At 46.4% G+C, this 14187-nt stretch overlaps 1 protein-coding gene across 1 annotated transcript in view; it reads right to left on the reverse strand.

Annotated features, from left to right (window-relative positions):
• LOC130127555 (ubiquitin carboxyl-terminal hydrolase 31-like) overlaps positions 1–14187 on the reverse strand; it is a 60227-nt gene that overhangs the window by 32470 nt on the left and 13570 nt on the right. The window contains exons 3-6 of the mRNA XM_056297226.1: positions 13605–13693; positions 8300–8392; positions 5258–5393; positions 2800–2950 (exon numbers count right to left, since the gene is read on the reverse strand). Coding sequence (XP_056153201.1) covers positions 2800–2950; positions 5258–5393; positions 8300–8392; positions 13605–13693 — 469 coding nt within the window. The remainder of the gene's footprint in view (positions 1–2799; positions 2951–5257; positions 5394–8299; positions 8393–13604; positions 13694–14187) is intronic.

Consider the following 14187-nt stretch of genomic DNA (forward strand, 5'->3'; position numbering starts at 1 on the left):
CCACGATGACATTAAAACACAGTCAATGCTAGGCAAAGCCACCGCCAGACCGCCCTCCGTGTTATCGGAACTGCCAGTCTGCATGGGCTAGTAGTTAGCTTAGCCTGCCCCGCTTCCATGTCCTGTCAGACCGCCCTTGGTGTTACCTCTTCGGGTGCAGCTCTGGTCAGGGCCATGGTCCCTGGGCCCACAGGAAGCAGCAGACCAAGCTCTTCCAGCTGATCCAGCACCAGCTCTCCCAGCCATCAAACGAAGACAAAACAAACTTAGATGTGGACAAACACTGTACGGTACTGGGTGAGGCTGCCGCAAACATAAGTTCACAACTCCATCTTCCCACATCGGTACTGGGTGAGGCCACTGCAAATGTGAATTCGTGCCGCCCAGATAAATGGGGCACACATACATGGCCATCCACGTGATCTAAAAGAAAACGGGACTCATAGGACCAGGTAACCTTCTTCACTACTCCAAGGTCCAGTCCCGATGTTTGCATGCCCATGGTAGATGCTTTCAAAAGTGGACAGAGGTCATGGCACTCTGATCAGTCTGTGGCTTCACAGCCCCATACGTAGCAAAGTGCGACGCACTGTATGTTGTGACACATTCCTTCCATAACCATCATTAAAATTTTCCGTGACTTGTGCCACAGTAGACCTTCTGCTGGTTCGGACCAGACAGGATAGCCTTCGTTGCCCTCACACATTGATGAACCTTGGGTGCCCAACATCCTGTCGCCAGTTTGTGGTTTGTTCCTTCTCAGACCACTGTCGGTAGGTACTCACCACTGCTGACCTGGAGCACCCCACAAGATTTGCCGTTCCATTGCGATCTGACCCAGTCGTTTAGCCATAACAATTTGGAACTTGTGAAAGTCACTCAGGTCTTCACTCCTGCCCATTTCTCCTGCATTAAACACGTTGACTATGGGAACTGATTGTTCGATTACCATCTAATCTACCCAGGCCTTGACATGTGCTCGTTTGAGATGATCAGCATTATTTGGTTCACCTGTGAGTGGTCATAACGTTTTGGCTCACCAGTGTAGTGTAAAGTGCTGGAAGGATTGTCATGACTTGTGCGTTGGAGAAATCAAACAAACTCTAGCGAAGCAGATGGCACAACAGAGAAGAGTACCTCGTCAGGTCAGGACTCTACAGACCCATCTACAGGCCAGTGGCCACTCTTTCAAGGATAAGGATGTGCACATCCTTCACAGGGAGGAACACTGCTTTGAACTGGAAGTCAAAGAGGTCATCTATGTGAAGAGGGAATGACCATCCCTGAACCGAGAGGGTGCCTAAGAATACATCTGGCGCGGTCTTACAACGCTGTGCTTTTTTTCCGCTTCCAGTGTGGGAAGATGGTGGTGCAAATTCACGTTTGCAGCAGCCTCACCCAGTACCGTCCATGCAGTGTCTTTATCCACATCTGCATTTAAGTTTGATGGCTGGGAGAGCTTGGTCTGCTGCGTCCTGTGGGCCCAGGGACCACAGCCCTGCCCTTAGCTGCGCCCAAAGAGGAAACACCTCTTCTGACAGGACGCGGAAGCGAAGCAGTCTAAGCTAACTGCTAGCCCATGCAGACCGGCAGTTCCGATTGTCATCCTGGCTTCGTTCTGCTGGACAGTGATTTTTTATTTTTGTTGTTTAGTTTGGATATATGTGTTAGTTGGATATATGTGTTAGTTTGGATACATGTGTTCTTGTAGTTCTTGTAGTTTTGGGATATGTGTTTTTGTCTTTGTGTTGCGCTGCTGTGGGCTGGGGCAAATTCATTTCATTTCATGTGCGCAAGTGCGTGAAATGAAATGACAAAGTTTTCCTGATTCCTGTGATCGCAGCTTTTTCCCAATCCTCTGTGAATAGTACAAGTGGCCATTATGACTCTAATTAATGGTCATGAATTACATATGAAACCCATCACCGGTTTTGGTCGTTATGCAACTGTACTGTTTATAAGGTTGGGGATAGTACCTGCAGTCAGATGAGACTGACGAAGTCACTTAGATGAGTGATGAAACGTTTCTCCCACTAAACTGTGTTCAGACGAACTGATTCAACTTTCTTGGGTCGCATAATTAACTACACAAAATTATTCTCTTATCTGGATTTTTATTTTTTATTTTACTTTTTTCTTCCTGCTACAGAAAGTTGTGTTTATGTTCTTTGTGCTGTTTCTGTTTGGATATTCCACTAAGACAAAACCTGGTCATGCTTAATAATGAGTATGTTTAAATAGTGACTAGTAAATAAGTAATAGGGCACTTAAAAGTTCTTAAAATACACTGGTTAGCATCTCTCGAAATATTAATAACTGTCTTACAATCTTTTAACTAATGTTTGATATTAGCATTACAAGAAAGACAAAAGGAAATTAGAATCTGAAGATGAAGCTTAGTGACGAAGTCCTAAATGGTTCCACTTAAGACAGTCTAGACAGTCTACTCTGGTAAATACTATTAGGAAGAGTTCAAATTTAGGCTATGAAGATCAGTCCGAGATGAATTCACGAGACGTTTATTAATAAAAATGAATTAAGAAAAAAACAACAAGAAATATGAACAAAATAAAACAAACAAACAAACTGAGATGTTTGTCATTGCATGCTGCTTCATAGTGTCAGCCACCATAATGGATTCTTGTGCTTCCTGGGCAGAGCATTTCTCCATGAACCCATTTCTAATCTAATGCAGCCAACTTGTACTTACTGGACTACTCATTTAGAAGTGCACTCGTGTGTGTTTGTGTGTGTGTGTGTGTGTGTGTGTGTGTATAGAGGGGTGGGGGGTGCAGAGACCTGCGCGCTGCGAGCGTATTTGCTCCGGGCGGAAGAGCTCCGGCGTCTCGAAGGCAAAGATGGAGTCGCTCTCCTGAATGATTTCCAGGTCCTCGTCATCGTCACAGAAGGAGCGATGGAAACCGTCGTAGTACATCTCGGTGAGGACGATCTGAACATGGACACGGGGGCCAGGATCAACACCAGAGGCACTCATTTGATCTAAACTGAGGTTATGTAACATCTCAGTGGTATCAGACTCCAGATACAGACACACTAAAATGCAGATTTGACCCATTTCTAATTGTTAGTTTTGCCTTTTTCCCCACTCAGTACAGAGAGACACACATCATTCCCTAATTCATTTCGTACATGTCACCTGTCATAGATAAGGTTAGATACTCTTTTTCTTGTTTTAGAGTGGCATGTTGATAACAATTTCTTCATAGTGAGCTTTCCACCAAGACAGATTCCTAGTATGTTAAAATAAACATACCTACCAATAAAACTAGAGTTTGTTTTCGATAAGAATTTTTATAGAACAGGATCAGTGATCAAATCAGATGAGGACACGGAGAGACCCCCCCCCCCCCCACACACACACACACACACACAGTTTCTTGGGTTTGTTTTAAAAAAAAAATAAATTTACTTCAGATTTTTCCCTTTTTCTCCCAATTTAGTGGCCAATCGCTCCCTATTTTAGTTCAAACACCCACCCTCGTACTGCATGTGTTTGCCAACTGCATCTCTCCGGCCGGCAGTCTCGAAGGAGACGCCTCGCCACCTTCGTGACAAGGCAAATCCAGGCCGAACCACTGCTTTTTCCGACACACACAGAGACGCATTCATGTGACGAACACAAGCCGACTCCGCCCCCCTCCCGAAGACAGCATTGCCAGTTATTGCTGCTTCATCGAATCCGGCCATAGTCAGATCTGACGAGACCGGGGCGCGAACCCCGGTCCCCAGTGGGCAACTGCATCGACACAAAGCCGATGCTTAGACCGCTACACCAGCGCAGACCGCAGGTTTTTGCAATTCCTGCCTAATTTTTGAACAGGAGAATGTTTATGTTAACTTATCCAAAATGCTAAAACTTCTGTTGTTGTGAAAATCTCACTAAGCCTCTTGAGAAACTCTCCTCCTGGTTGTCAACATAAATAAACAATTTCAGAGAGCCATTCTACATCCGATACAGATGATCCGCTGTGGCGACCCCTGACGGAAACAGCCGAAAGTAGTAGTTGAATCTACTTCCAATACTCTGATTTGATTGAATGGTCAATGAATCATCATTAGTCAAGCTGGTCTGTTTACAAATAGATGCCTTACAGCATCATGCAAGTTAGAGAGCTAGATAGCTTTCAGTAAAGAGTCTTATGACAACCTCCTGAGAACTGGCTATGTTCAGAGATGGGGCGCTAAAGCAGTTCTAACAAATCAAATGATACTTTTGAAGCTGAAAAAAATGACACTCTTAACATTACAGGGAAAATTCCCCAATTTTCAACCTTATCTCTGTCTATGTGTAACAGGGATAGCACATGAAAAAACACCTGCAGTCGTTCCCAATCATTTCTGCATGTCTGGAGGCAGAGTTTTTATCTAGCCACCAAGTGGCGTATCATGATGCCATTTGGCGGTAGGAAAAAATAAAGACAGCCCAGCAGGGTTTCTAATGCTCTACTACTACTAGTACTACAACTACCACTACTACTACTTTCAGCTGTTCCGCTACGGGTCGCTACAGTGGTTCATCCGTTTCCATCATTAGCACAGAGGATCTTATGGACCACGATACAGACGCTTATGCGCAATGCATTCTGGTCCACGGAGGCACTGTAGGAAAGACTCTCCGAGCAGGACAACACCGATATCTCCATCATTATAGTACACAGTGAGGACTTTATTGCTTCAATCCACTACATTACTCAGCAGTACTGACTGCACATATGCAAAAACCGTTGGCGAAATCACCCTTTAATATTACACAATAAAACTTTTCTGACTGAATTAAAAATCACTGGACTCTTTAAGAAAGACGGGATAGGAGGTAAGACAGGTCATGGACTGCAGGTGAAACCAGGATTTTGCTGTTCATTCTAAGACCATCAAGTTCGTGTGCTATGTGGTTGCAGAGGGTCTCGGTTAGCAGTTGGTAGGGTTTTTAATCAAGCGAATGCCCCATGGAGCTTAGCCTTAGTTTTAGCAAACATCCACCCAGCCCAAGCACTTTTCAACAGGATGGAGAAAACCTACATGCATGCACACACATGCAATATGCACACAAGCACACACACACACACCTTTTGTGTGGTTACACGCTTGTCTGAATCTTGCGTTCACTTTTAACCGGCTCTCATGTAAAGTGCATTGCCTGGTATTTTCACATACAAAACCATGCCGTGAACAAAAAGTTGACTGATTGTTTGACATGCGTGGTGCGACATCATCATCATGACAGTTCGGACAGCACCTGTTGGGCAGGTATTTTGGTCTCCTGAGCCACAGACTGTCTCAATCTGGAAACGGTGCCGGAGAGAGGGACCGCCACCCCGATTCTCATACAGTGAGAGCACTTTCCCTGGTAGACCACCGTCACATACAGGGGCCTGGAACACAAAACCGGAACCACAATCTGTTTATGTGTCCACATCAAACTGTCAACACAGAAAGAATGATTATCCGCATCCGGATAGCGTGGCGGTCTATTCCGCTGTCTACCAACACGGGAATCGCCGGTACAACTCCCCGTGTTACCTCCAGCTTGTCGGGCATCTCTACAAACACAACTGGCTGTGTCTGTGGGTGGGAAGCCGGATGTGGATGTCCTGGTCGCTGCACTAGCACCTCCTCTAGTCGGTCAGGGTGCCTGTTCAGGAGGGAGGGGGAAGTGGGAGGAATAGCGTGATCCTCCCACGCGCTACGTCCCCCTGGCGAAACTCCTCACAGTCAGGTGAAAAGAAGCAGCTGGCAACTCCACATGTATCGGAGGAGGCATGTGGTAGTCTGCAGCCCTCCCCGGATCGGCAGAGGGGGTAACTGGCCAAGTACAATGGGGGGGAGGAAAAGGGGGGGATGATTACCATGTGTGAGATGTCTGTATCACTATGTAGCTTCATCTCGCTCATCCAGGTGGTAAAATTACACACAAAAAAACCCAGAAATCATATTTAACTGGACTGCGGTTTGAGGGTGTTTCGCCGCTCATCTGATTGACTCCCTCATTTCTGATGTCAGGTATTGACCCCGGCTTTTATTTCAGTATAGCGGGTCACTCCCCTTCAAACCCTATGACGGCAGTCCAAATGAGAGCATTTCACTTCTTTTTTGTGCACAACATATGTGAAAGGAGTCTGCGTACATTAACAAACTAGGATTCCCTTGTATAAAATTAATATGTGACTACTGAATGTAATTTAGGTGTATATTTTAGCACGAGAACGTTTACAGTGGCAAAGGAAATGTTATATTTTGGTATGTAAGAGGCAGCGAGAGTGGCACTCTGCTTTAAAGCATTTAACAAAACTACTGAAATGAACCATCATGACAAACACTCGAGCGATGTTCCAAAGTTAGCGAGCGCTCGTCTAATTTTAGCATTTGCCTGTCAATTTTCAATCTAAGTGTCCAAACCTTGAAGTGGAGTGCACTCTGTTTTTGGCTTTCCTTTGAAAGCCGAGTTCAACAACAGCTATGATTGTCTGCTGTTTCCATCTAAAGTCACACGTCTCATTTCTACACCATCCTTACTCTTCCCTTCTTTCTTTCTTTTAATCAATATGATGCGTTGCCTTCTGGGAGGCACTGCAGAGTTCCCAAAAACAGAAAAATAGCATTAGAAATCATTCACTTTGGTTTCTGTCAACAGACTGAATCCTTAAAGCTGGATCTGTACCAGGAATTCGGCACTTAACCGTAAATATGAACAGCAGTCTGTATCAGAGGCCACTCTACATTTCCCCTGTAGTTATTGATTAGTCGTTTCTTGTTTCTTGTGTGTTTTGGATTTTGCCACATTGAAACCAAAGGCAAATACCCACCCGTGGACAAAGAAAGTTTCCATTTCATTCTATTCTATTCTATTCTATTCTGTCATACTATATATCAGGTCCATTATGTTCTTATTGTGTATAAGGTGTATATATTGGATCAATTATGTCAGTGGTTCTCAATCATGTCCTCAGATTCCACCAGTACTGCTGGTTTTCTGTTCTACTTCCTCCTTCGCACACTAGCATACTATTTAGTACACCAAAATAGGATGTGAGTGTTTTAGTATGTCAGTATGCGTCACTTAGTAGGTGGAAAATACCAGATGGCATCCTACATCCAGAGAAAATGTCAGAGTACACAAACAGTGGACACTATGCTGGCATGAATATCCCACAATGCACTGAGATACTTCACATCACAACAACAACCAACAATGGCAAAAGATGACACAAAACCCAACTGGCAGAACAGTTCATATTCAAGTATTACGTTTCACTGTGCTAGGCAGAAAGTGGCTAAAATAATTTATTTTTACATATAAAATGAAAGGCATGAGTCACCGCACCAGTCGAAGTTTGTCATCATTAACCTGCAAAGAGCTGAAAGGAAGTGGCGCGACATGAAGATAAATTAGTATGTCCACACAGCCATTGTATTTTTTACTCACATCATAATAGTATGCTGGGGGACAGTACACACATGTAGTATGTAGAAAGTAGTATATGATTTCAGACACAACCCAGCAGTACTGGTGGTACCTGAGGACCCGTTGGAGAACCATTGAATTATGGACTTTTTTTATTCAGAGTGCTAGCTACCAATAAACTTCTGACTGTGACAAACATACACCAATTTCTTTTCTTTTTTTCTTTTTGGATCCCCCCCCCCTTTTTTTTTCTCCCCAATTGTATCCGGCCAATTACCCCACTCTTCTGAGCCATCGCAGTCACTGCTCCACCCCCTCTGCCGATCCAGGGAGGGCTGCAGACTACCACATGCCTCCTCCGATACATGTGGAGTCACCAGCCGCTTCTTTTCACCTGACAGTGAGGAGTTTCACCAGGGGGACGTAGCGCTTGGGAGGATCACACTATTCCCCCCAGATCCCCCTCTCCCCCAAACAGGCACCCTGACCGACCAGAGGAGGCGCTAGTGCAGCGACCAGGACACATACGCACATCCGGCTTCCCACCCACAGACACAGCCAGTGTGTCTGTAGGGACGCCCGACCAAGCCGGAGGTAACACGGGGATTCGAACCAGCGATCCCCGTGTTGGTAGGCAATAGAATAGACTGCCACGCTACCCGGACACCCACATACACCAATTTCTGATCTTATTTTCCAGTAGAAAAGGCTTTTGGTTGAATTTTAACACTTAGGGGGGTAGAACGAACAACTCTCCTCCATACACACACATGGTAACATGGATACAAACCCACCCCCATGTACTAGATTAGCTGTGAACACCAGTTATGACCCTACTGTCTAGAAGTACATATATTAGATTAATCAAGGCCTTACCGTGTGTGAGGTACTGGGATAGGCAGTGAGATGCAGAGGAAAGGATCAAAGGTGTTGCTCTGTTTCTGGCAGTGAGGGCAGGTCAGAGAGGACCTACAGGGATACATAAACAGGAAAATATATATAATAATAATCCCGAGAAAAAAAAACTAGCCACTGCTACTACTACTACAAATACAGTGGAAACAGTAGACTGAAACACAGTAACACAGCCACCGGGGAGGCACAACCCAGTGCAGTCTTAGTGTCAGTCCCAAACCTGGATAATGGGGAGGGTTGTGTCAGGAAGGGCATCCAGCGTGAAACCTTTGCCAAATCAAATATGCGGCTCATAAATCAGATTTCCATACCGGATCGGTTGAGCCCCAGGTTACCAACAACCGCCACCAGTACTGCTAGCCAGCAGGCTGCTGGTGGAAACTATACTGCTGTTGAGCGAAGGAGAGGGGGAAGACATGTCCAGAGGCAGCGGGAGAGGAGGAAGGGTAAGAGTGTGGAGGTGAGAGTCGGAACTTTGAATGTTGGCACTATGACTGGTAAAGGGAGAGCACTGGGTGATATGATGGAGAAAAGGAAGACAGATATACTGTGCGTGCAAGAGACCAGGTGGAAGTGGAGTAAGGCCAGCAGCATCGGAGGTGGGTGCAAACTCTTCTACCATGGTGTGGATGGGAGGAAAAATGGGGTTAATTCTGAAGGAAGCATATATCAAGAGTGTGTTGGAGGTGAAGAGAGTGTTGGACAGAGTGGTGAGTATGAAGCTGGAAACGGGAGGTGTGTTGATAAGAATGGTGATTGGAGAGGACTTCAATAGGCATGTCGGTGAAGGGAACGGAGGTGATGAGGAGGTGATGGGCAGGTATGGTGTCAAGGAGAGGGATGTGGAAGGACAGAGGGAGTTGAATTTTGAGGAAAGGCCGGAAATGGCTGTGGTGAATACGTATTTCAAGAAGAGGGAAGAACACGGTGACACATAAGAATGGAGGAAGGTGCACAGAGCTGGACTATATCTTATACAGGAGTGCAATCCGAAAGGGATTGGAGACTGCAAGGTGGTGACAGGGGAACGTAGCTAGGCAGCATCGGATGATGATCTGTAGAATGACTTTGGAGCTCAAGAAGAGGAAGAGAGTGAAGGCAGAGCCAAGGATCAAATGGTGGAAGTTGAAGAAGGAAGACTGTTGTGTGGAGTTCAGGGAGGAGTTAAGACAGGCACTACGTGGTTGTGAAGAGTTGCTGGATAGATGGGCAACTACTGCAGAAATAGTGAGGGAGACAGCTAGGAAGGTACTTGGTGTGTCATCTGGACAGAGGAAGGAAGACAAGGAGACTTGGTGGTGGAACGAGGAAGTACAGGAAAGTATACAGAGGAAGAAGTTGACAAAGAAGTGGGATAGTCAGAGAAATGAAGAAAGTAGACAGAGGCATCCTGGTAGCATAGCGGTCTATTCCGCTGCCTATCAACCCGGGGCTCGCCGGATCGAATCCCCGTGTTACCTCCGGCTTGGTTGGGCGTCTCTACAGATACAATTGGCCGTGTCTGCGGGTGGGAAGCCAGATGTGGGTGTGTGCCCTGGTTGCTGCACTAGCACCTCCTCTGGTCGGTCAGAGCATCTGTTTGGGGGGGGGGACTGGGGGGAATAGCGGGATCCTCCCATGCGCTACATCCCCCTGACGAAACTCCTCACTGTCAGGTGAAAAGAAGCGGCTGGCAACTCCACATGTATCGGAAGAGACATGTCGTAGCTGGAGCAGTGACCGGGACAGCTCAGAAGAGTAGGGTAATTGGCTGGATACAGTTGGGGGGGAAAAGGGGGAACCCCTCCCCCAAAAAAAGTAAGAGTACAAGGAGATACAGCGTAAGGCGAAGAGAGGTGGCGAAGGCAAAGGAAAAGGTGTATGGCGAGCTGTATGAGAAGTTGGACACTAAGGAAGGAGAAAAGGACTTGAACCAATTGGCTAGAAGAAGAAAAGAGAAAGCCACCTCATTTTTATTATTGTACAGTTGTTTGGTTACAATGAAATTTGTCTTCTGCATTTAATCCATCCTATTGTATAGGAGCAGTGGGCAGCTGCAGCACCCGGGGACCAACTCCATTTCTTCTTTCCCATTGCCTTGGTCAGGGGAACAGACAGGACTATCAACCCTAAACAGATGGAGCGAGCTGGGAAGGATTTGCAGCAGGTGAGGGCTGATGAAAGTTAGAGATGGAAATGTGCTGACAAGTGAGGAGAGTGTGCTGAGAAGGTGGAAGGAGTACTTTGAGGGGCTGACGAATGAAGAAAATGAGAGAGAGAGAAGGCTGGATGATGTAGAGATAGTGAATCAGGAAGTGCAGTGGATTAGCAAGGAGGAAGTGAGGGCAGCTATGAAGAGGATGAAGAGTGGAAAGGCAGTTGGTCCACATGACATACCTGTGGAGGCATGGAGATGTTTAGGAGAGATGGAAATTGACTTTTTCACTAGATTGTTTATCACAATCTTGGAAAGTGAGAGGATACCTGAGGAGTGGAGAAGTGTACTGGTACTGATTTTCAAGAATAAGGGTGATGTGCAGAGCTGTAGCAACTACAGAGGTATAAAGTTGATCAGCCACAGCCTGAAGATATGGGAAAGAGAAGTGGAAGCTAAGTTAAGAAAAGAGGTGATGATTAGCGAGCAGCAGTATGGTTTCATGCTAGGAAAAAGCAGTCCAGATGTGATGTTTGCTTTGAGAATGTTGATGGAGAAGTACAGAGAAGGCCAGAAGGAGTAACAGCTCGGACTGTGAGGAGTCTGGGTGTGATCCCGGACGACCAACTGTCATTTTGCTGCAAACGTCGCATTGGTTGCTCGCTCCTGCCGATTTCTCCTCTATAACATCAGGAGGATTCGCCCATTCCTCACCGACGAGACGGCACAGGTGCTCATCCAGGCTCTGGTCATCTCCCGGCTGGACTACAGCAACTCCCTCCTTGCTGGCACCCCGGCATCGGCCATCAGACCTCTGGAGCTTGTTCAGAAAGCTGCAGCTCATCTGGTGTTCAACCGCCCTAAGTTCTCCCACACAACTCCCCTTCTCATGTCCCTACACCGGCTCCCAGTAGCTGCTCGCATCCAGTTTAAGACTCTGGTGCTAGTCTACAGGGCAGTGAAAGGAACAGCTCCTTCCTATCTCCAGGCCATGGTCAAGCCCTACACCCCCGCCCGACCACTTCGCTCTGCTGCCTCGGGACGCCTGGTTGCCCCGTCGCTCAGAGGCCCCTGCTGCCGATTGACCCGGTCCCGGCTCCTTTCTGTCCTGGCCCCACAGTGGTGGAATGAACTCCCCACTGATGTCAGGACAGCGGAGTCGCTGCCCATCTTTCAGCGCAGGTTGAAAACTCACCTCTTTAAGAACTACTACCCTGTTACTTGCTCTTAGCACTTATCGTATTCACTCATAAAAAAAAAAATCTCTTTCTTGCATGTTTACTTTAACACTGGTTTTGCTCTTAGATGCTTGTTTAGAGAGAAGATACATTTATGACCTCTGATGACTAGTAGTTCTCCTGATTTCCTACGTTAAATGCACTTATTGTCAGTCGCTTTGGATAAAAGCGTCGGCTAAATGACTGTAATGTAATGTAATGTCTTTGTGGATTTAGAAAAAGCATATGACAAGGTGGCATATGAGCAGCACGGTGGCGCAGTGGTTAGCGCAGTCGCTTCACAGCAAGAAGGTCCTGGGTTCGAGCCCCGGGGTAGTCCAACCTTGGGGGTCGTCCCGGGTCATCCTCTGTGTGGAGTTGGCTTGTTCTCCCTGTATCTGCCTGGGTTTCTTCCGGGTGCTCCGGTTTCCTCCCACAGTCCAAAGACATGTAGGTCAGGTGACTCGGCCATACTAAATTGTCCCCAGGTGTGAATGTGTGTGTGTGTGTGTGTGTGTGTGTGTGTGTGTGTGTGTGTGTGTGTGTGTGTGTGTGTGTGTGTGTGTGTGTGTGGGTGCCCTGTCCAGGGTGCCTCCCCGCCTGCCGCTCACTGACTGCTGGGATAGGCTCCAGCATCCCCGCAACCATGAGAGCAGGATACGCGGTTTGGCTAATGGATTGATGGGGCAGTGTGACAGTGGTGGGGTGTGTAGTTGGAGTGACAGATGGGTTCAAGGTTGAGCTGGGATTACATCGAGGATCGGCTCTGAACTCTTTTTTGTTTGCAATGGTGATAGACGGGTTGACAGACGAGATAAGACAGGAGTCTCTGTGGACTATGATGTTTGCGGATGACATTGTGATCTGTAGTGAGAGTAGTTGATCCATGGATCTTGTGTTGCTGTTAAGCCCACTGATGCAAATTTGTAATTTGTGATATTGGGCTATACAAACTAGGATGCAGGTTGAGGAGAGCCTGGAGAGGTGGAGGTATGCACTGGAGAGAAGAGGAATGAAACTCAGTAGGAGCAAGACGGAATACATATGTGTGAATGAGAGGGAGGACAGTAGAATGGTGAGGATGCAAGGAATAGAGGTGACGAAGGTGGATGAGCTTCAATACTTGGGGTCAACTGTTCAAAGTAACGAGGAGTGTGGAAGAGAGGTGAAGAAGAGAGTGCAGGCAAGGTGGAGTGGATGGAGAAGAGTGTCAGGAGTGATTTGTGACAGAAGGGTACCAGCAAGAGTTAAAGGGAAGGTTTACAAGGTGGTTGTGAGACCAGCTATGTTGTATGGTTTGGAGAGGTGGCACTGATGAAAAGACAGGAGGTGGAGCTGGAGGTGGCAGAGTTGAAGATGCTTAGATTTTCATTAGGCGTGATGAAGAAAGAGAGGATTAGGAACGATTATATTAGAGGGACAGCTCAGGTTGGACGGTCTGGAGACAAAGCAAGAGAGGCAAGATTGAGATGTTTTGGACATGTGTGGAGGAGAGATGCTGGGTATATTGGGAGAAGGATGCTGAATATGGAGCTGCCAGGCAAGAGGAAAAGAGGAAGGCCAAAGAGGAGGTTTGTGGATGTGGTGAGGGAGGACATGCAGGTGGCTGTTGTGACAGAGGAAGAGGCAGAGGACACGAACAGATGGAAATGGATGATCCGCTGTGGCGACCCCTAACGGGAGCAGTCAAAAGTAGTAGTAGTAGTAGTAGTAGTAGTAGTAGTAGCAGTAGTAGTAGTAGTAAAATGTCATCCCTCTCCAGTTTAGGGCACCTTTGTGTGGTAAAACAAGCAAATAAATTCAGTAATGACTTTTTTTTTGTTCTAAGACACAAATCACTGAGCACATCAGCAAGCCAAAGTACACGCAGGGCCATTGCTGTAAATCAAACACCTACTTCGAGGTTAAAGGTCACCTGTATTGTGCCTGAAACAGCTCCTGTACAAAGGAGCCGGGTGCTGGTAGTGGAGACCCTTCAGGTGGATTTTCAACTTCTATTGGAGGCTACAGAACAAAGAGAGAGACAGTAAAGTCACCAAAAAAGATATCCAATGACAAGAATCAAAGTTTGAGCCGAAAACCTCAAAGACTTTCAAGTAAATAAATATCTTTTTCAGTATTTTGGTGGTTTTAATACAATAGCTAATCCATGGATATCCCAATCAATTTACTTTTCTAGTTAACATTTTATGGTTTCTGTGGAGTAGGATGTCAGTGGGGAAAACTGTACCGCGCAGTCTTTATGTCTTCACCACGACAGCTAAATACCAAAGAAGACAGTCTGAAGAAGTGGAGTTGTGTCTAACTAGCAGGTCTAAGCTCGCAGAATACCTTTACCAACAGGTACAACACCACTAACTAAAGCCCATGTCTGTACAAGGTGTATCTGTTTGGCGGTGATGAAGACACTGACACATCACTGCAGTCGTCATGGTGACTCTGATTTGTCTTGAATGGATCTCTGGGATTTGTAGTTTTTAAAACACCAACGCCGTTAC

Source organism: Lampris incognitus, chromosome 17 (assembly GCF_029633865.1).
Source record: "Lampris incognitus isolate fLamInc1 chromosome 17, fLamInc1.hap2, whole genome shotgun sequence".
In the NCBI taxonomy this organism is placed as follows: domain Eukaryota; kingdom Metazoa; phylum Chordata; class Actinopteri; order Lampriformes; family Lampridae; genus Lampris; species Lampris incognitus.